Genomic DNA, 23,821 nt, shown 5'->3' on the forward strand with positions numbered 1-23,821 from the left:
GTAGCCCCAGTATAAACACACTTTAAGCATCTGGGCAACATCTTAGGCTCTTTTTAAGTTATTAGGGGGCAAAGGTTTCTTTGATCCCCACAGTTTCTTACACAGCCAGGCCTCCAGGGTAAGAGTTAGACCAACATGAGTGCATGTCTGTGAGCAGAGAAGGGCAAGAGCTTATCTTTGTGTCCTGATCTGACATATAATTGACATGACACCCATGTTATACATGTAATGTCAGTTTGGGCCTGGTCAGTACTTGCCCTAACACTTAAAAAAAAATCTCAATGCACTCTATTTGGAAATCTGAGTTAACCTTTTTGGAGGTTTGTGAGGGTGAAGGAAACCCAGTGTGGTTCTTCACATCTCTCTCCTCCCCCAGTCTGAGCTCCAAGCTCAGAGGAAGAACAAAAATAGTAAAAATTACAGTGCTCAGTGAGGCTCTGCAGGACTGATGGGTGCAATGGGAAGGGTGTTGGAGCAAATGCAAGTGCTGGAAAGACATCAGAACACTTTCTTTGTGCTGATGAGGAGGGTCATGGTCTGCAGGTTTGGAGCTGAAGTAATTTTGGAGCTGAAGACCCACGTACTCTGCTGTCTCAGAGCATTCTGGTTATTAACTGAATGCAAAACATCCTTCATGTAAAACAGTGTTGAAGCAGTTGAGGAAGCTCTGCAGAAATACAGCTGTTTCGTTTGCATGTGCTGTTTGCATGAATAATTGTTCTGAAAGTAGAGAAAGGTACTAGAAGCACAGGTCTTTTTATACATGGAGAGAAATATACAGGAAAAAGTTTGAAATTAGTGGTTTAAGGGGTGCAGACTGTTAGAACTCATTCCTTTGGTAAATTATCTCCTACTTAATTTTAATGTCAGGTCTGATGAGTTTGTGTTTCAGCAGAGCAAGCAATCCTTCACATGGTTAATGGTTTAGCGAATAAGTCTTCACAACAGTCATTGCAAATGTAACCTCCCTTTTATGCTTCACCCTTCCTTCCGCACACTCACGACTTACTTGGAAATTGTTTTAGCATAATGGCATCCTCTGGGAAAAGGTGTCAGAAGATAATGAGAATATTTGGCTAAGTTACAAACTAGGAAATATACAGAAGGTCTCAAGGGGATTTAGTCTGCAGCACAGCAGACTGTCTGCTGGAGAGATAGTGCAATAAATGCTTCACTGGTTACTGACTCACAGGAGTCTGTGGGGAATAATCAGACTTATTTTTCTCTCTTTACTCATTGGTAAAATGAAGTCCTTAGTCAGGACCCTAGTTACAAGGTAGGAGGGATGCTAGAACTATTGAGGGCCTGGGGCACAGGTAACCTCCCAAAGCTAGGGAGGCCCCATTAAATCTTTGTGTGTGACATAAGTTAAACTGTCCACAAGCCAGGGATGAGTTTGGTGAGGAACTGAGAGCCTTGGGCCCCTGCAGCACTGAGATTATGCTGGGCATTTTGGGAGTGTGTCATCCTGCATGCACAGCAGATGGAGGGATGGGACATGGCAGTGTGGAGACACATCTACACTTGCATGGCCTGTGTGTCAGCAGGGTGTCTGAGGCTCCCTCATGGGCAGGGAAGTCACTGGCACCTGAGATGTGATCCTGTTCACTTGGGCTTCAGCTCAGTTGCCCAGGCATTAGCCATTTAAGATGCTCACATTTGAAAATCAGCCCAAGGTGGAAAGGATAACACAGGAGAAGTAGTTGGGACATGGGTGGTGGGAGAATGCCAGAGCATTTGAAGCAACACTAGATGCCTGTGTTATATCAAATTACTTCTGAGTTTCCTCCTAGCTGGTCTATTAAACCCTCTCAACCCCACTGAATACACTGGGGCTCCTTTGCCTGGCAGGGGAGGTTGGACAGCCAGTGCACATATGGGCATCTACATTTAGGACTCATCCCCAAAGTGAATAAACCTTCCTCCCACCTGCCCAGGTCTTCATTAACAGAGCCCTAGTTCCAACCCTGGGTCAAAAGAGAAATGCTGAGATCATCTGCCCTAGCAGCAAACTCCAGAAAGTGACAATTGGATGTTGAGAGTAAGAGGCTGGTTAGCAATCCTTGCAGCTGTGGGAATCCGTGAGCCTGGAGCCCAGTACTGTGCTGGGCTGAAACTAAAATGGAAGACGTTTATATGGGCCAGAATGCTTCCTTCAAGGTTCTGGTTGTAAACAATAATGTTAATAATAATGTTAAATAATAATGTTAAATAATAATGTTAAATAATGACAAGTTGTCAGTAGTTTAAGGGTATTCTAAGTGTACTAATTATCTCTGCCTTGGACAGTTTCCTTTTGTTTTATCTGGAAGGCATATTTCAGTCTCATGCTATTGCTGATCTTTTACAGATCAATACAAGTACACAGAATAAAATTATCTTTTAAGCAAAACAAGAAAGTAAAAAAAATGTTAAGAACAATATGACATAAAAACAGGATCCTTAATTAGGTGAACTGCAGGTGAGTAATTATTTTTAAATGGAATTTTTAAATTCAAACTTGCAAGAGGAAAATAATATATTGCGATTTGACAATTTTTTTTAAATCTGGTTCTTTTAGATTAAATTAGAATTTCAGGCACACAGTGCAGCACTGGCATCAAAAAGATGTGTTTGCTAATATCCAAGACATGTAATTGCACCTATTGGTTTTAACACAGATTTCTCAAGACCATAGTTATAGAAATCAGTTTGGAAATGAAGCACATAGACAAAAGCAAGATACTGTTCAGAGTGAGGCAATTGTTTTACTGTTTTAGTATTTCACAACTGATAAAAACAAGTTCACCAAGAATGATTTACAAAATTCTGATGCTAGCAGATCCTCTGCTCAGACAGACAAGCTGCAAATAAAATTCTGTTTTGCTTGGAAATTTTCCATATGAGTGGTTATTTTTAATGGGAAAATCAGCTTTCTGCAGAAACAAATGGCAATCTCTCAGAGCAAAAAAATCAAACAGTAATGACTATTTTCAGTTGCCTGTAACTAAATGGAACTGAACTTAAAGTGCTTAATTTCAGTTCTGCAGTAGACAACACTGGCTTTCCCGCAGTAAGCTCATTGCCTAATGGAAGGTGTAGTTTGGAGACCTGGTCCCTTTGTCCTCATTTGAAAAGACAGGAGTCTGCTAAGGAAGGCAGGACCCTCCCTTGAAATGGAAAATGTAAACCCCCTCCCTCTGAATTATTAAAATTTTGAAATTTAGAGGCTCTCAGGCAAAGATATGGGAGTAGGAATAACAGTTCCTTACTAGTATGAAGAAATAATAATAATTAAAAAAACCCCCTACAACTTAGTAGGAAAATTAAAATAAAATGCAGTAGTGCAAAAACCATTGACAGAGTCAGAATACAACCTGACTCCCTGTTGGTCAGGGTGTTGGTAGCAGTCTGATTAAATGGTGGCTGCAGTCATGGCGTGTCAGATGTGGTTTTATTGAAGCAGTGATCCTGTAGAAGGGTGTAGTTTTCCTCTGAAGGTTCAGTGGTGGCGTAGATGGGTCTGGTCTCTCCTCTGGGAATCCAGTGGAGAAAGGCTGCTGTGGTGTTCTATATCTCAGATTATACCCAGGTAGGAATGCTTGGCTCCTCCCCCTGGGTGGAGCATCTCACGATGGGATGATGTGATTTTAATCAGTCCTGCAGTGAGACTCATGCAATGGCCCATTAACAGGAGAGATCCCCCTGGACAGAGGATGGGTCATGGAAGAGATAAAGAACACTGTCCCACCTGGTTTTAACAGCTGGTAATAGAATATATACTTCTGGTTACATCTTGCGTTGCAGCCTCGGACACCTTTCCATAATCTGGCTTTCCCAGAGAACCACAAGAGTTTTAACACCACACAAAACTCACCTACAGAGGTGTTACAATGACATCAGATAGATCTGAGGATTCTTAGATGAGTCCCACCAGACCCCATAGATTTGTAGGGATCCAGCTGAAGCTGCAGATCTCACAAAATTTCATGGTCTACTGGGAGTCAAACATTCTCACAGCCATGGTCCTCCAGCTCAGGGCACTGAGATGCCCTTGGTCCTTCATTTGTGTTGAAGACAGAGCAAAAGAATGCATTAAACATCTCTGCCTTGTCCATGTCCCTGTTTGTGAGGTGCCCATCCTCATCCTGTAACAGGCTGATGTTATTTCTATGCTGCCTTTTTACATTAATATATTTAAAATATCCTTTTATTTTCTCACACATTTCTGGGCAGCTTCAACTCCAGTTGATCTTTGGCTATATGAATTTTCTCCCTACACTGGCAAGCTGCATCTCTGTATTCTTCCAGGTCACCTAACCTTGCTTACACTAGGCATACACCTTCCTTTTCCAAAAGAAGATAACTGTTCAGCAAAGCTGACCTTCTGCCTTGTTCATTTGATTTCTGGCATTTTGGAATTGCCTGCTCCTGTGCATTTCCAAGCAGTGTAAGTAACCAAAGTAAACATTTTATTTTGTCTAAGAATAAAAGGGTTTTGTTTTTTAAAAAAAAATCATTTTGTGACAAAACCAGAAATTGAAACATTATCCCCTCCTATGGGGTGAAAACTCTGAAATTTGATCTCTGTGGCAAAAGAGTCACCGTGATGCCGCATCTCGTTCCCTCATTTGGGTTTGTGTCATATAGACTGCAAAAAAAACATAGCTCTGCAGCCCTTGTAAAGTGCTCTACAAATTTTATACACCACAAGTTATAATAGTATTATTAAACCTCTTTTACCAACATGAAAGCTGTTATAGCTGAGATGATTAAGGTGACTTGTCAGCTATGTTGTCATCTCTGTGAATCACTGCTGAATGCAAACAACTAGAGGGTTGTTTTTTCAGATGAGTTCTTAGTCAGGAAAAAAAAAACACCTTTATTTTCTCCTTCAGTCTTGTCACAGGCAGAGCAGTAAGTGATGATTCTGAAGTTATTACTTAGCCAGGAGCTAAGCAAACTAGGTAATTATTTAGTGAGGCAAAATGTGAGATAGCAAAATAGCTGTGACCTCACTGCCAATGTCAGAGCCCAGAGAGCCAAGCTGGCTGCTGCTTTTGGGAGCCCAGAGGGTGCACAGTCCAGATTGGATCTGAGACTGAAGAGCAGCAGTGTCCTCAGGGCTGCAGGAAGTTTGTCTCCCCCAGGACAGAAGCTTTGTCCCACTTCTGCCCCCTCTTCCTCCTCTCCCTTTTCTGTGACCAGAGGCAGAGGCCTGACCTTCTTGCAGCACTGCATCCTACTGGAAGCAGTTTTGCCTCCACTGGTAAGAAACCTTGAACAAACCTGAATAAAAGGTGTTGTTTGCTGTTGCAAAGCAGCTGTGAGGCAGAAAAATGGAAATGCACACATAGGACACTTCCTCACTTTGCTGACTTAAAGTGAGATGGTACACAGCTTTCTTGTTGCAGAGACCTTCTTGGCTGAGATTGTCCACGGATGCCTTCTCAGTTACCCTTTCACAGTTTAAGTAACGCTTAATTCCTTTTGCTCAAAGATAATATGCTCCTACTTAACAATAAGTGATACTAGCTTCAAATTTTCATCCCTAAAATAGTCATGCAAATGGGACTGAAAAGATAGTTAGTTCAAGCTTTTGAAATAAATCTTTCTCCTATCTGAGAATGAAGAGAGATCTGAAAAAGTGTTATCCTTCCCCAGTTGTAATTCATGGCAATGATTTGCCTAAATTAAGTTAGTTCATAAAGTCTTTCATATAGTATTGAATTCTTCAATAAAGTAACTGCTTTATATTTCAGACTCCATGCTCTGTAAGATATTGCCTTTTCTTGTGGTCCAGGGAAAATATGTAGATCTTCTGCTGGTTTCTCTTCCTAGAGGTGCCTTTTGTACCATAGAACAGTGTGTGTCAGGTCAGTGGATGGATCCATGGACCCGCAGCAGTGGATGAGTGGAATAGCTTTAACCTCTCCTCCCTGGCTGCCCCCAGTCCACAGCCAACTGTAGTGGCCAGAACAAGAGCACAGATGTTTTGGACCACTTTTGGACTTCTTCCAGAGGTACCACAAATAAGCATTTTTGCCACTGTTCATTCAAGTAAATTTTATTATTTTTCTGTCACTGACCAATAAATATGATCAACTTTTCAGTGATCAAGACTTCTCAGTGTAATAGTCCTTTAAAAATAGCTCATGTTTTTTAGGCAGAGAACATTTTAGATATGGACAGGTAGAAGAACTGCATGTAGTAGTCAGAAAGCAAATTGAAAATTTACATTCTGACGTGATGTGAGTGCATTTGCCTCACCCTGTTCTTTGGTTGCTTATCATGAGTGGAGGCTAGTGGCTGGATGTGAGTCATCCATCAAATATTGTTAATAACATGTTCAGCATTGCCAGATTATGGGTCTAAGCAGAAGCATCCTTGGCATATGTACCCACTGAAATGAGGAACAGGTGCCTGCTGCAAACCTGAGTACTGAGTTACAGAAACAGTCCTCTGGTGTGCACCTCACTGCTGTACTATCAAACACTTGCCAGACTTCTTTAATTATTTCTGTAGCATCTTGCAGAGGCCTCAAAATTGTTTGTATGCAGAAAAAGAATTCCTAGGTTTGTTCACAACTGTTTTTGAAGTGGCATGTCATTATTTCCGAGAGAACGAAATAATCACTGACACAAAATTATAGCTTCCCTGCCTAGAACAGCATTCCCTTCAAACAGGATGCCAAGAACGTTGAAGCTTCCAAGGGTATTTATAACATAAGGAAATACTGAGTGTTCTAGACAGAAATCCATGCTCTTAATATCTTTTCTGTGGGTTTTTTTGCAGGCTGCAAAAAATGTTTTTGATAATATTTTCTGGTTATTCAGGTGCCCAATTCTAACTGAAAATGGATTCAGAACCTGAATACTCTTCCATTTTCACTGACAGTCCATTTGCAGCTGTGACCCTCCTGTCAATAGCACAAACAGCCTGTTGAAAACAGGGATGCTGAAAGCCTCTGAGCCACTCGCTATGTCACTAACATGGTACAAAAGTACACAGACCAGAATGGATTTAAATATAAAATTTGAAAAGGGAGTAAGAATTTGACTGGTTAACAATGTGAAAGGCTGTTTCAAACACAGTTATCAAGCTGTGCACTAAGAAATGCAGAAGTGTCTTTTACAATAAGTCATTAGGGCAGATGATGGTAAGGAGCAGAAAATTCAGGGATGATGAAAAAAGAGTAGGCATTATAAAGCTAACTCCTGTCATTTAACCACATCATATCCTGGCAAGGCTCTTTGACTCAGGCAATTTTCCAGCTTTCAGGGTTTCAGTTTGCATTTAAGAGGTGAACATCTGGACTGTTCCAAAATGGACTACTGAACTGCAGAAGTGCTGGTCAGACACATTTGATCATAGATACTGGTAAACAGCCTTAAGGAGTTGCAGACACTTTTCCCCATCACATAGTTTGTTTACCTAAGAGCTGAGTTTCACAACTTCAGCACCTGTTCTTAAAGTCTGTGAATTCCTTTAAACCTGCCACCAAGGTCCTTGGAGAAATCAGCAAGTTTCACCTGCAGCCATCTAACTTGGCAAGTTTGAATGGAGATAAGCATCACCTTCAATTAATAAATGTTGTGTGAAAATCTCATTTGCATTATCAATTAAAAGTGTTCAGAGGTCTTTATAGTTCTCAGTATGCAAGTTTGTGATAATCCAGGATTTCTATCAGTTTATCTCCTTTGTGAAATAAAAGCCAGATGTATGGAAGTTAGCAGTGGAGAAAGTGATTTTAAGGTAGCACTGTGCCATCGTTTTATTAAAAGGTCAATTAAAAAATTCCATTAAAAAGATAAGTGAAAAAATGCTAAGTGCAGTCAGCCATGCATTCACCCTCAGCAAGATTCAAAGAGGACATTCATGCTTTTAAGTTTCTTTAATACTTTGTTTCTTTTCCTCCTTGGAAGAAAGGCAATATGCTAACTTTCAGTAACGAGCTGTAGGTCAATTTTTTTTTCTTCTTTTAACCATTCAGATCTTGCTTATGAGAGAAAAATCACTTTAAAGTTGATCAAGATGAAATCTGCTTCAAGCAAACAGGTTTGAATTGAATAAAATACTTCCCTGCATTTATGCATTTATACAATGTTGGCAGGGGAATATGGCAGTACATCTATACTTTTCCCCTCACTAATTTTGCCAGAGTTAGTGGTGGTGAAATGGCCTTGCATGGCCAGAAAGTCTTAGGAATTGTGTGCTCATGGGCTATGTCTGGTTTTATCCTCCTCCTGTACACTCTGTACACACAGCACACTCTTGCACAGCAAGGATTGCAAACAGGAGAAAGTTACTGGGTTTTTTCTTCTTTAGCATGGAAGGCTCTTTGAGCCTTGCTGTGAGTATGACAGCCACAGAAGAGGAGTATTGGCAAAAAGGTGGAGAAAAAACCCCAAACCAACCATTTCTGATGTTTAGATGGATTCCTGCCAGAACTGAAGCCAAATGTGTAGGGCCTGGGGAGCAGTGACTGCACCATGATGCACAAAGGCTGAGCTTCAGAGTGAGTTTGCAGTGAGCAGGAAGGTGCCAGTGGGAACGTGCTCAGGATGGGAGGCTGCACCTGCAACCAGCTTCAGAAAGACTGCAGCCTTCTGCCCTAAGGCAGCACAGCAAGGCCAGCAAGAGCCAGGCACTTGCAGCTCCTGCTGCAGCCCAAGCAGGGGGGCTTCATATCCCACTCAGGCTAATATTTGAGTTGCACTATTTACCAATACAACAACAACAAAAACATTACTAACCTCACTAACCATTTATACTCTTTCCAGAAATCTTGACACAGAAGAGCTCTGTGGTAAGTTCTTTTTTGGGTAAGAACATAATCTATGCCTGCAGCAGCCCTGTGCAAATAAACATGCAATGTGATTTTTTTTTTCTGTTTAATCTTTGTAGCTCAAACAGAAAATAATTTCTACTCAGAGAACTCCTGAGAAAATGCAGATGGTTTATAATCTTTTCAGACTCTGTTATCCCCTCTGTGCAGAATTTACTTTGAAAATATTTTTCCTAATCAGTATTTCACACTCTCTGAGATTCAAGATCTGTTCTGACATAGATAGATAGATAGATGATAGATAGATAGATAGATAGATAGATAGATAGATAGATAGATAGATAGATGACTTGCATTTTATTTCCCTTTAGTGTGAGATACTTTTTCTAGTTAGTTTCTCAATTCAACGCTTCTCATATACCCCACTAAAAGAAAATTCACTACTTTCCTCCTACTTGAGCCAGGGAGAACAGTAAGTTTGACAAGTTCTCTGATCCTTTGTCACAATAAAACTCCTGCAAGGCCTAGATTTTGGTCCAATTACCCATTTCTGTACCGCATTCTGAGCTGTGAGTCATTTCCCCAGCACCCTGTTTGCTCTCCAGCTTATCTTACAGCGCCTGATTTAGGAGTGCTTCCTGCAGCAGAAAACAATTTACAAATATTTTTGCAGGTTTCCCCACAAAATGTCAGAAAAAAATCACACTTGTCAATACCAGCCAATTTCTGAGTGAAACATGGCAGCCTGATAAGCTTTCCAATGCTCAACAATGCTGAAGACCTTTAAAAGCTGAACATACTGTCAAGTTGAATACCAGCTTGTTTACTCACTCACAGGGTGACATGGCCAAGAACCCACCAAAAGACACCTCACCCTGTGGCTTATAAATAGATGACAAGAGGCTCATCTGAAGTGAGCTGGGCTGTGACATCTTCTGCTGGCCAAAACTGTGTAAACCTGGCTAAGGAAGAGAGGTGGTTTTGTAAATCCCCCCAAGGGATTTACTGCAGTTGATGTTGCACTGGAGGTGTACAGGCTTGCTGGCTGGGGGGTGTCAGTCCAGCACTGGCTCTGTTTATTGCTTGTTTTAATTAAATACAGGCTGCTTCAAATGCCTTTTAAATCTTTCAAATGTTGCTGCTATGAATCTGGTACTGAATTTACTCAATCCATATTTAAGCTTGTGATATACAGGTCTTTCTGAGTTATATCAGTTCATATCAGAAATAAAGCTAAAAAACATCCAGGGTATTAATTCATAATATGATTCATAATATTATTTTATATAATTATATAATAATAATTATATAATAATATTTTCATTCTAAATAATTTCTTTCATCCTCTCAGCAATACCAGGTCATATCACAGTCTTCCTGGCAACTTCTGTTTTCATGATTCAGCTGAGAAGCTCATGATGACCTCTTAAAGCTCCAAAGAGTTGCTATTTATTATTTCAAAAAGCTTCTATCTAATCTTGTTCTTCCTGTCTGCCATTTAGATGCTGATTTTTGTGCTCTTCCAGGTGATGTCTAAATGCCTTGTCTAACACCATCTCTAAGCTTTAACCAAATTCTGTTTATTTTTTTCACACTGCTTCCTTCCTGTGCTTCCCTCTATTGTATTTCACCACATCAACAAAATGGGAACTCGAGTCATGATTTCCCAGCTTTGCTTCCTCCTCTTGCTGTAATCCCTCTGATTTTACATCAGCTCTTTCTGTTAAGAAATTCTTTCCTTTGAGACACCCTGAAATTTGCTATTTCCATGATTTTCATTAAAATCAATTTTGCATGCATCATATTTGTTGAAAATATCTCAGCACCTGGGACTAGAAGTCCCAACTCATGGTCTCTTCATGTCTCAGAGAAACAACCTCTCTCAACCAAACCTGGCTCACAACAGCCCCACTTGATATTATCTCCTCTAAGGGCTTTACCAGAATTATTCATTTTTGTATCAATATATTCAAATTCACCACATACATATGAAAACTTCATTTCCTGCTAGTAATTGAAGACTAAACTAGACTAAAATGAGACTACAATTTCAGTTTACAGAGAAGATGTAGATATTTTGGAAATAAGTTTGCTTCAGCTGTCAAATTGATATTTACATTTTTTGTGAATTTGGCAACTCATTTATGGAAAGAAAATGTTTTGAGATACTGATTTAGATATTTTAAGTACACCAGGAAAGATTTTGCAGAGGAAAAGTACAAAATTTAAAAACAAAATTATTATTTTCATTGTAATTCCTTTCATTTTGTATTTAGATATTCAATAATGCCATAACTGAATTCAGACTTGATAAAGCTGATATTTAACAAAATATTGGTTTTCAAGCCATTTGTAGGCCATTTGATAGGGGATTTTTTCTTCTTTCAGATTATTTTTCAAAGCATTTAGGAGAATATGAAAACGTTCTCTCTCTGTCTTGGAAGACTTAAACATAACCATAATGAAGGCAATGGACAAAACAAAGAAAGTAAGTAAAAACTGTGAAATTTCCTTTACATTGTATATTTTGTTTGTTTGGAGTATTTTTGGTAGTTTTCTTATCTGAGTTTACTAATTCATATTTAAGTTCTTCCAAATATACATGTTTGTAGCAAAATCCAGTAAGAAAAGGTTTGTCAAAATGGTTGTATAGGAAATCTTTAAAGTCTTGTCTGCGAAGTATTACAGTCTGGATATGTGATTCACAGAGACAAATTTGTCTCAGTGAATGGTCTGAAGGATGTTCTTTGCATTGTTGTACAAAGAGGGTTCTATGTCCTCTGCCAAACATGGGTAAGTATCAGCAGCAGCATTTGGAAACAGACCAAATCTGAAAAATTAACGTGGTGGGCTGAGCAAAACCTCCTGGCCAAGAGCAAGATTTCATTTCCATTTGGAGCACTTTAAAGAAAAGCAGTGGTCACAGAGCCTGCCAAGAGGAGGTGTCAGGGCTGTTTCCCACCAGCACAGCATGGGGACCTTTACCCTGGAGGGAGGAGAGGTTTCTCAGGGGAGGAAGGTTGGTTTCTCCACCTGCACATCTGACTGGCAATGCGGCTGTGCTGCAGGACACGACAGGCAGTCAATCCACCTGGCACTCAATTCATTATAGCACTGCTCCCGTGCTCAGACCACATCCCAGCTCTATGCCTGGCCAAAAGTGCCTGGATATGCTGGGTGATTCACTCCTCCTCCCTGGCTGAACGCTTAAATATCCTGTGCAAGGTGGAACAGCTTCAAAAGGTGAGGGAAAGAACAAAACAGGTAAGTGAACTCAGATCCTCCAAACCCAGCCACAGATCCACACCAGGTTAGTCATCTGGTTTTCAGAAATTTCAGCCAAAATTATTCAGTGAGATTCAGGGTCAAAAAACCCTGGGTTGTTTTTCTTTTTCAGTCAATCAGTGGAGAGATCAATGTGGGGAAAGCTGTGCTTCTTCAGTGAAGCTGCTATCTTTGGTATTTGGGTGTTTGCAGGAGTAAAGTACTCACACATTTTACATAACCTGCCAAAATAAAAACCCAAAAGTGTAGCTTATTTATTTACAGCTTGAACCAGGAAGCTGAATGTCTCTTCATTCATGCTCTGCATCTTCCACTCCTAATGAAGTGAATGGGCACTGACTCACTGTCTTGTTGAGCTGGATATTAAAAAGCAACAGATTGCACTTTTTTAAAAAATACCCATGTGTGTAAAATACTGCTGCTGAAGGGCAGAACATCTTCTCACAACAACTTGAAGTAAATAAGACAGTATTTAAAAATTACTTCAGAAGTTAATTACAAGGAGGAGTCCTAGCAGAGTAATGAGATTAAAAAATATATGTGCTGGCCTGACTAGAAATATGGACAAGAAAATCTGCAATATTAATAAGTGCTTCATTTGTCTATTTGAAGAACCCATCTAAAATATAATCAAATCACAATTTCTTTGAATTTTATTTTCTTAACTGAAGATTCAAGCCTAATGGGTTTTCCATCTTTCAGGAATCCTTCAGCTGACTATTTGTTAGAGATGGCAGAAAAAGAGCAAGGCTAATACTAGAAAAGCACTTTAAATTCCATTTAATAGAAACTGTGTGTGAACATGGTCAAACAAAAAAGGTGTTTTTCAAATATTCTAAAATAGAGCTTTCTGCCAAGGATATGCTCAGCCACTACAGCTTTGTATGGAAATTAAATTTTCAATTCAAAATTTGGATTGTTTTCAACAAGAACTCAGTTCTCAGGAAACAGATATGTTATGCGATCTCATTACCTGATAAATACCTGGAATGCAAATATTAAAATTCTTAAATAATTCAAGTTTTACTTAAGTTTGTGGTCTAAAATCTGGACTACAGCCATCTAAAATCAGAGCTGGAGGTGCAGCAAAGGTTAATTAGCACACTGAGGTAGCATAGTGGATGATGTCCAAGATGTGAGGCAGCTCACAGCTCAAGATGATTCTTGCTCATGCAAACAGGTGTTCAGAAATGGTTGGTCTGGTTTTAAATGGCCATTGACATGCATCCCAGGCAAGACCTGGGTTTGCTCTCCTAGTGCAGCATGAAACTTGGTCACCATTCTGCCACTGCAGCCACTGAGTCCCTTGAACAGCCGCTTACTAGCAGCACTGATGATTGTCTTCTAAGTGATGCCCTAGTTGGAAAATTCATATATAGAAAAGAAGCCTGGAATTGACGACCTACACTACAAGACCCACCAGTACAAGGTGTATCTACAGTGGCTGAGTCAGTTTCCAATGACTCAGACTAAATTTCCAAGGACTAACTTGTCCTATTAAAAAAGGAAGAGTAAAAACTGAGGAGATTGAATCTGAACTCTACCCTGCAAAGCATAGAACTGATTACAGTCCTAGCCCTCAGAGTTGCCATGAGCTTTCCATCCCCTCTGACTTTGTGGATTAAAGAAAACTCAGCACTTCTAACCATCAGTCTCTGCTACACTTCTCCAGAGTGTGTTCCACTTCAGGTGGAGAGCTCATTTATTCTGAAATACTTAGTAGGGAAAGGAGCAACTTGGTACTTTCATTGATTTTAGAATCAGACAAAAAAAACCACCACTTAGTCTTTCCTATAGAAAATCCCTATTAGATAAAGTTGCCCATATTCAGTAAGTACTTTTCACAAGAGGCAGCTGCAGAATTGAAGCCCTAGAAAAACTCTTCAAGATCAACAAGATTGTCCCCATTGCTCCAAACGATTTCCATGTCTAAATATTTTTCCCCACAGATTAGCAGGAGCCTTGCTCCTGCAAGGCAATTTCAGCATGATTTCTGGGTTTTTTATTGCTGTCTGTAGCTTGAAAGAGCTGTCAGCACAGCTTTCTTAAACTGAATTTTCTCCAGCCTTCCAGTCCTCTGCTATCTGAAAGTGAAACCATCATCATCTCTGGCAGAAAATATTCCAGTGTGCAGTTCAAGAAGCTTTGACTTCCTTTCACTGTTCTGGGGCCAGATTCCTCCTGCCAACCAAACCAAACAGCACCTGGGAAGACAGGAAGCCCTTGAGAGTGTAGGAACCTTTCATGCTCCATTGCTTGATGGAAGGGTGATAAGCTAAAAATGCAGAGAAATCAATTTCTCCATGAACATGTTTCAGCAGGGAAAAGACTGAGTTGCATTTACAAGAAATATACTTCAATACAAACCCCATCTAACCAGAAGATGGTTGGGGAGCTGCAGTCTTTCTGTTTTGGTATGGTTTTCCCTGTTTTATCCTTTCAGCAGGAAGGAAAAACATCTGAGGAGTTTTAGAGGGATTTGTGGCATTTGATATTTGATCATTTCTCTCCTTAGGATGGAGAGTTTGGGGGAGTTGCTTATGCTGGAGTAGTGAGGACAGGTCAATCTTTGGTGTTCCTTTGTTTTCTTGCACCTGCCAAGTTGATGTTTTCCAGATCAAAGTACTATCTGGATAGTTCTGTTTATTGCATTTCTTCATTTTATATACAGGAAGCATTAAAAGTTAAAAACTCAGAAAAACTTTACAAATGCATTCTTTAGGCCTTTTTTTCCTGACATCTTTTATAAAGCACATTTAGTTAAAATACTTAATCTTTTTTATTACCCACGTGAACATAACACTTTCAGCAAGCTGCATTTTTATTACATTCTCTAGCTTGCAGTCACAAATAAATATAATTAAGAAACATTTTGCAACCCACAGTTCTGAAAATAAAATCTGTCACTGAGTAATGATGTAGATAGATAAAAATAGACCATTTGCTTAAAGTGCTTGACATCTCAGTTCTATTGATTCGTGAATATTAAAAATCAGAAACTTAGATATTAAAGAACATGTCCTCCCTAAGTTACCAAGCTGTAAGATTGTTGCTCTTTGTCAGCTATTTGGTAAGAACAAGACTTTGCTCTATAATTTTTATTTCTGGTATTACTATAGTTTATTGCAAATGTAACTTTCTGCTGGTGGGGAGCTATTTTGTACTCAATAAAGGTAGCAAAGGCCCATTTAATCACCAAAAATCTAATTTCCATATGAAATTAAATTGACAATATAAAAATATTTAGGGGTTTAAACAGTTATCTAAAGATATTTTAGAAGATCTGGGATATTCAAAGATGTCCAAGATGTCTCCACAGGCCTGACAAATAGCACAAAGGACCTCTAGGAGACCCAGGGGCAGGATGAGACCTCCTCCTGGGGCAGCAGCTGGACACCAGGCGGGTCTTTGTAGGGCACCAACTCCAGTTTAGATACTTGAATAGCACTGAACCCTTTGAAGGGTTTTTACCCCAGAGGAGCCATCTCTCAGAGGAAGAGCTGGTGATGCTTACCCTGATCCTACAGTATCTTTTATAAGTCTTTGCATCCATTTGAAGTTCACTTTTTCATTGGCTGAAGAGCACTCCCCTCTCTGCCTGACTCCTGCCTTCAGTTTGTATTGGTAAAGTCTAACCACGGAGGGCTGGTGGCCAAGTGACTGTGCCAGGGGGATTTCAGGATGGCACACACTCCCTGCTCCATGATTTCAGTGCCTGTTGGCTTGAGCCTCACAAGTCTGTTGTGGCACTGACAATGGTCTTGACATAGAGAATATCAGCTCTTAACTTACTGGAGCAACAGCTGGAGTTGAGACTGTTTGCACTGGCACAATGGTAAAGTGGTGGGGACTGGGAATCACTGAGTGTGGCAGAGCTGCTTCCTCAGGAGAGCAACACCAGCTGAGCATGTAGTTGTTTCTTTTCCTTGCAAGTGCAGGGTCTGTTTAGCACTCACGCTCACTCAGCCTGGGACCTACCTCAAAAGTGACTTAAGACCATCACAGCTTTTGTAAATGTGATCCAGTCTCCAGCAACAATAAGCTTCATATCCGAGCTGCTACTTAGATTATATTGGTTATATTTATTACTTTCAAAAAGGAAATCAAATTTCATTTAATTTCAAAAGGAAATAGTGCTATAGATTCTAAGGAGAAAAAAAAAAAAAAAAAAAGAAAACACCTGAAACTTTTTTTTACGTTTTTTTTTTACAGTTAACACTGCTAATAAAGGTGAAACTTTGATCCAGTGAGTAAGAGCGCAGTTTGACCTGATATAACTTTTTATCTCAAGTGTAAATCCAATGACTAAAACACAACAGCAATCTCCTGGATAGACCTGGGCAGGATTTTTGAACAGCCAATGGAAAACACTTCTTTCTTCCACAGATTAATGCCAGAAGGTGCTTCGGCTACAGCAGTTAATGCACACTTTTTCAAAGTGATGACCTCTGAGTGCACACTGCTCCTGTAATTACTGTGGTACAGCTCTTTTGGAGACAAAAGCACAGCAGGCTTGCATGGAAAGGAATGGAAGACAGCACAGGAAAAGACGGATGGGACACTACAAATTTTCACCTTTTCAGAACTCTGTAAAATTCTGATTCTTTGCTTTAGAGGGACTTTCTTCCCTCCTTTACAGGTCTTTTATGAAAGATACTTAACAATCTATCTGTGATAGCAAGGGACCAGACTAGGTGAACTAGCAAAATGCATTTGAGCAGCAGTGATCAAAACTGGTTTATTTAAGACTGGTTTTCATGCAGCGTTTACATATGCAAGACACAAGCATTACTTTTAGGATGAAAACAAGACAATTCTTAAGTGGAGCTACAAAGTTCTCAAATAGCCTCCCAAGTATTTTTTGAGGAAAAAACCCCTAACTTCTTTTCACATGTTGCTTGCAAAAACATAGAAAGGGGAGTGTGTGTTGTGCAACAGCAAGGTGCTGGATCAACACAGCAAGTTCAGTTATCTGCTTCTATGAAATCATTCATTTTTCTGCTTTGCTCAAAAACCCCAAAGCTAAGCAAATTCAGTGTAGCCTTATTATTACTTGAATAATCTAAAAATATGGGCTAGTAAAATAAAAGAGAAGATTATAGGAGCTGAGAGAGTAACAGGGCTTGAAATTTAGTGATGGTGCATTTATGGTAATTATGTAAATCATTGCAATCTTGAGGGTTGATAGTCATTATAAACCAGAATACCTAGATTTTTCTTACTTGCATATTTGACTAACAGTAACAGTAGCATTTATGTAAATTTTAGCTCAAAACAAATTATCTGGAAGAAAGTTAGATAAGCATTTGTTGACAATGGTGTTCCACAACTAACATTCTGTTTGAGCAAAAATAAAGTTTTAAATTGCTTTTTTGTTCTCACAAAAACTGTGTTAAATTGGCTAGCGGCCATTTTTCCATGAGGTTAGAATTTATTAACATTTTTCACAGAATCTAATCTTGTTCTTTTGTAATTGCACTTTTTACAAATGCACCTTTCACAGAATTAATGCAATGAACAGCTGCTGCACAAGAATAACAGGTACTTCTCAGTTTATCCTGAGTATTAATTTGCATGCACTGACTTGGAAAACAGTTCATTTGTTCCTTTAGATTTATAGCTAATTTTTTTACTGTCAATCACAAAATCATAGAATCATTAAGGCTTGGAATCATTCAAATTGGAAAAAAATCTTTAAATTCATTAAGTCCAACCATTAACCTCCTGACACTGCCAAATCCATCACTCAACCGTGTCCCCAAGTGCCACATCTACACATCTTTTAAATACCTCCAAAGATGATGATTCCATCACTTCCTTGAGAAGCCTGGCCCAGTCAATAGCTGAACTGACTGTCTCACAACTGAAGAGAGGAACACTGGTGATAATGCTAAATATATCACCAGTTCCAAGCTGCTGCAAGGCAGAAAGGACCCCATGAAGAAATGCTATTTTTATCTGGGAACATTATTAAATTAACGGTTTGGAATTTTTATTTTTGTTTATTTTTAAAATTGTGACTCTTAGTGCAAGTCAAATCAAACTAAGATAAATTGAAAAAGCTGCAAGCAATTAATTTGGAGGAGTCATGCAAGGATATTCCAGAGATTCATGCCTTTTTTCTTCTAGCTCCTTATCAGAATAATGAAAACTCTTGGGAATTTCTTTGATCTTTTCTTGTGGAAGTTTTATACCTACTGGGTCAGAAAAACACAATGCTGAAATTTTTGCCAGTAGCAGAGAAGATGTGTTTAGTCAGAAATAAAGATAAAATGAAAACCCCCTTAATTTAATATTCATACCTCTAAATAGAAATTACTTCACAGCAGAAAAATAAACACTGAGCTAGCCATTCTCCTCTTGATAACTATCAAAACCTCCAGTGGCTTTGATGTTTTCTATGTATTGTTGCAAACTTCTCCCTGGAGGAAAGGCATTACACATTTCCCTGCTACCTGCTAATATCAAACACAGCCAAAACAGTTCCTTGTCTCTAAGCTATGTGATGCACCTAATAGCACTTAAATAGGAGCTACTTTTTATCCATGCATGGATTTTGTGCGTACTATTATTGCAACGACAATTGCTCCTTCAGTAGTCCCTGTACAGGAGTGATAGACTGTTCTGAGAGATGCTATTACAAATGTGTGACAATCTTCTTGCTAAACAGCCATGACTGCCTATTTTATTTCATTGCTGGTATGTCATCACTGCAGATGGTTTGTAGAAATTGTCACAGTTCCAATTCTCTATGTAGAATTTAAACACATAATTTATTCTAAATATAGTACTTGGGTAAACTTGTAAAACTTGTACCATATTCATGAATCTAATAATTGGGCACATCCTGCCTTTGATCACTTTTACAGTGAGGATGCTGTAAAGGTTACATTTGTGTGATGTCAATACATTGAGCATCTCTTAATATGGCTTCTGGTGAAATTATGATTTTATTCTGATGCTGTTTTGATTTTTTCCTGCAGTCTGAAGAATTAGATCTTAGGGATTTAATTTTAATGAAGTTATTCTGACTAATTATATATCTTCAGTTTAAAGCTGTAACCCAGGGCATTGTCCCTCTTATTTGGGATCTAAACATACAGGGCAGGAGACATTCCATAATAAAGGGAAATTTAAAGGGATTATTCCTTACTGAGTTATACTCAGTGATAACTCCTGTTCAGTTGACTTGAGGGTATTTTCTGTAAATATAAGCATAAATATTTTTGTGAAATTATGTTTAATATGACATACAGATAGGAAACAGAATAATTGCTAAGTAATATATCAGTAAGAAGTGTCCTACTCCTTTGTCCATCTCAAGGAGCTGCTCTTCTGATAAATTGAACAGCACAGTCAAGTCACCCAGGGGAGGGGCTGAGGCTGGCACCAGAGACTGAGAGGATCAAGAGTTGCTGAACCTTGGTAACCCTGAGATGGGGACTAGGAGATTCCTAAACCCTGCCTCCTCTGCCATTATAAAAGGAGGGCATCTTCTGCACTTTTAAAGATAGCTTTTAGACACTTTTAAAGACCACGGTGACCTTTTCCACAGCAAAATCACTAATTATGTACATTTTCAGTTGCATTAAAGAAAACACAAATCTTTGCTGCTCACAAAGGTCACAGTTGCCTCTTGATGAGGAAGAAGTGGAAAATTACCCTCATTCATTCACACTCAGTAAAACTAACAAGCAGAACAATATGTTAACACAGACTTGTTTCATCTGGACTGCCCAGTCTGTGGTGCAGTATAATGTGAATGCTAATGAGCAGCAACTTACAGCTAATGACATTCAAGAAATGGGCCATTTTTCTAGTTTATGTACAGACACCACCCTTGGGTACCTTTACTGATTGGTGGCATGATGCACTGGCAATACAAATGCTGGGCATGCCACTCAAGCTGATTCTACCATAGTATAAACTTAATAAATAGTATATTAAATAAATAATATCAAATAAGTAAATAAATAAATAAAATTTATTTTTTGATTAATTTAACATTATTATATAATATGATAAGATGTAATAATTTAAAATAAAATATAATAATTTAAAATAAAATATAATAACATATAATAATACCATATTAATTAATAAAAATAAAATAAGATTTATTTTAATTAATTTGATGAATTAATTATAATATATTAATAAATTTGATACAAAAAAGTTGCGCCCGTGTGCCTTTAGTAAAATACAAGATAAGGTACTTTTCCTCAGTGCTGAGAGCTGGGCTTGAGGTTTAAATTGAATTGTAATGGACAATATTTTTCCCTCCATGACTTAAATTACAATTATTCAGATCATTTATATATGCTGAATACCTTCTTCTGTGATCTCTGAAGAACTCTAGGAAGACAGGTAGTAGTTATTTTTCACTGCCCAACATTGCTGTCAGCTCAAAATTTCTCAACTCAGCAATTCTTTAAAGAAAACAGTAAATAATTTGTTATTTGCTCAACTGTGTACATTAAGAGAGTTAAGTAATTACACATAGAATACTTGTAAGCACTAATATTTGGGTTAAATATACATAAGGAAACAATCTTTGATAGTTCTAGACTGCCACAAATGATATTAGCATCCTGCCTACCTTTCCCATCTTCACAAGAATAGCTCTGTAAATCTGATAAGGGAACTCTAAGACAAATCCAAAGCTCACAAGGTCCTCTTCCATAGGGAAGCCTTCAAATATAGAAATTATGGGACAGGAATATAAAGAAAAAAAAGACTAAATCCCAGTGCAATGCAAAAACTAGGAGTAGTTCTAATGAAAAAAATCATATTAACTTTCAGATGCAGGAAAATTTTTTAGGTGTTTTTTTTTTTTTTTCTGAAGGAGTTAGAAAGCAGTAGCCTCAGACAGCAGCAAGTATTACACAGCTAATGTTTATATGATAAAATAATCCATCTGTGAGAGCCCACCTGAGCAGTTTACAAATTGAAACAATACTGATGTACATTTATGTTGTAATTCATAATGATTTACCATGAGTGTCAGCAGAAAGCAATATGGACATATCTGCAACATTTACTTTATGGATGCCCAGAATTTTACAACACAGTTCAAAAACTTTAAAAAAATGGTCAAATCTAGGATGATTTGTTCACTTATTTCTAAGAGCAATGACAAAAGCTGAAAAAAAAAAAATATATACCTTTGATTTCTACTGAAGGTTTTTAATTATCTGTCCATGCTGAACAGATTCACACATGCTCTTCTAACATGCCAGAGAATCAAAACTTGGAAATTAAATGATCTGTCAAGTTCACTGAAGTTTTAAATCAATTACAATGGAGACAGTTTAGAAGAATAATAAAATAACAGCTTTCCTATTGCACAAAAAGATTAAGCAGTCTTAAAATGGTTGACATAAACATTATTTATAGACTGGTGTGAGTCCCTCAGGTAGACAGACAATCTCTCTTGAGCATCTATTTTAAAATTGCACCAATGAAAAATTATTTGCTGGAAAGTGACTCACAGCTGATTAATCTGCAGTCAGAAGAAGTAAATGTAGAAGACCATGAAGCTTCTGGCTACATAAACAGCTTCTGATGATTCATGGGGGCATTTAACATCACCACTGAGATTCCTGTGGCAGAAGTCTTCCAACAAGAACTAACTTACTAACATATATTGTGAAAAGATTGCACTCATTTGAGAGCAAAACGTTTTTAAAGCTATTATCTGACAATCTTTCATTTAACATTTGAATTTCAAAACACCTTGTATTTGTGTTCTCATTGCAAAGACATATATGGAAACATTCTAAGAGAAGTCTAAAAATCAGAAAGGCATTTCAGCTGTAATTCACATTGGAAAGAACATGGAATACCTTAAAAATATCCACATGCATTACCAAAAACACTCAAATGGGTTCTCAGATAGTGCAGGAGGCAACATCGTTGAAGTGACAGGTCTTCTTTAAAGCTTGGAGGTAGGGCACTATCATCTCTCTTCACATGTGGTGACTAAAGAAATCTCTTGTTGAGGGTACTTCCTATTCTATGAACTTGTTTTAGACAGAATTATTCCCAAAGGTTTTCAAGATCAGCTAAGTGAGCAGCCAACAAATTCATTCAGAGCTTAAGAGATGTAAATCTGTTTTCTATCTCTGATCCTGATGTGACCTCAACACAGTAAGCAGAGGCTCCAGGGGTCTGTTCTAGCCTCTCTGAGAAAAAAAGAAAGAGGGTGTTTATATTATTGTAAAGCATCACCTACATATTACCACAGAGCTGCCAATTCATAAAATCACATAATGGGCATGGTTGGAAGGGAACACAGTGGGTTTTTGCAGATCTGGGCTAGCCAGAAATGTCAAATTTTACCCCAGCCATGGAAATATTACTCATTGGGCCAGGGAGAGAACAGGCATAAAAATTGGTTTCTTAAATTATCTACACAAAAAAAAAAACCCAAAACAAACAAACAAAAAGCATAAATAATTTTTATACATACAATACATTGGAAATGTCATTATTCAAAGAACCACTACAAATTGCTAAGTATAGGTGAAAACTTTTATAATAAACAAACTCTAGTTTAAATAACATTTAGATGCATTTAATGAAATTGTGAAATATACAGATATCTGTAGGAGATGCTTCGGGGTGGACACAGGTCTGAGACATGGCAAAGACCTCTATAATCGAGTTAGGTGTTAGAAGTTTATTTCAGGGCGTGGGAGAGAGAGAAAGAGAGAGCCTGCTGTGAGCCAGCAGATAGAGCTCAAAGCGGGCTTAGAGAGAATAATACAAAAGGGGGTAAAATAGGAATACATGAGCTCAAGACTTTAAGATTGCTAAGAAAGAGAGTAACAGAACAGAAGTGAGAGAGCCGGGAAAAAAGGGAGAGAGTGTAGCAAGAGAGTCAAGAGAGCTAAGAGGGCTAAGAGAGAGCCAAGAGCTAAGAGAACCTGGAGGGCTAAGAGAGCCAAGAGACACCAAGAGAGAGAACTCTCTTTTACAATTACTTATATAACTTTTACATTGAATATTCTATTCCTTCACTAACCAATCTTTCTAAGTATACAAATACAGTAACATTTGTGTGCAACCTATAGAAATCACTGGTTTTGCATATTTTTAGTTATCTCAGGGTCCTTCAGACCTTGGCTTATAAGGCTGGGAAGAGGGGTCTCAGCTTAGTTTTACTGGGGGAAAGAATGTGTTCTGGCATACCAGACTGGTTTCTTTGAATTATTCAAACCGTGCTATCATTTGTATTTCTTCCTTAGCCTTTCTGGCTAAAGAGTCATATTTTTAATTACTTTCTAATTGTACCTTCCCAACAGATATATTGTTTCAAAATAATTAAACAAGTTAAAGGAACAAAAATCAGTCAAAGAGTGTTAAATTCAGAAGGCAAACTCTCTTGCACAGTCCTTCAGCCAAGTGCTAGTGGGATTATTCAGGGGAGTATCCTAAACATGTGCCCTGTTCAAAGACTCATAATCAGTGTCTGAGGCCACTGGGCTTGAGAAACACATTTTCACAAGAGTGTGTCTGAATTAAAACTTTAAATTCAGTTCTGCAGCTGTCAATCTTATTTTGTCTATTCCACACTTCAGAAGTAATGTGGTGCTGCCATCAACTGGAGTTAATGATGTAAAGAAAAGGGTCTTTTTGAGTAGAAACTGTGCTGTGTCACTGTGTACTTGGGCCTCTCAGTTTGAGTGGGAGTTGTGTCTACACCTGGAAATTCAGAGGTTTTTTTGTCTGTCAACAAAGGTTGCTTACTTGGTTTACATGTATAAA

General features: G+C 38.4%; 1 protein-coding gene across 1 annotated transcript in view; it reads left to right on the forward strand.

Annotated features, from left to right (window-relative positions):
• The window catches only part of NECAB1 (N-terminal EF-hand calcium binding protein 1), a 55,334-nt gene that overhangs the window by 15,910 nt on the left and 15,603 nt on the right, over positions 1 to 23,821 (forward strand). Inside the window, 3 exon segments of the mRNA XM_058831147.1 lie at positions 8,763 to 8,788; positions 11,156 to 11,193; positions 11,196 to 11,255. Of these exon segments, the coding sequence (XP_058687130.1) occupies positions 8,763 to 8,788; positions 11,156 to 11,193; positions 11,196 to 11,255 (124 nt within the window).

Source organism: Poecile atricapillus, chromosome 2, assembly GCF_030490865.1.
Source record: "Poecile atricapillus isolate bPoeAtr1 chromosome 2, bPoeAtr1.hap1, whole genome shotgun sequence".
Taxonomy (NCBI): Eukaryota; Metazoa; Chordata; class Aves; order Passeriformes; family Paridae; genus Poecile; species Poecile atricapillus.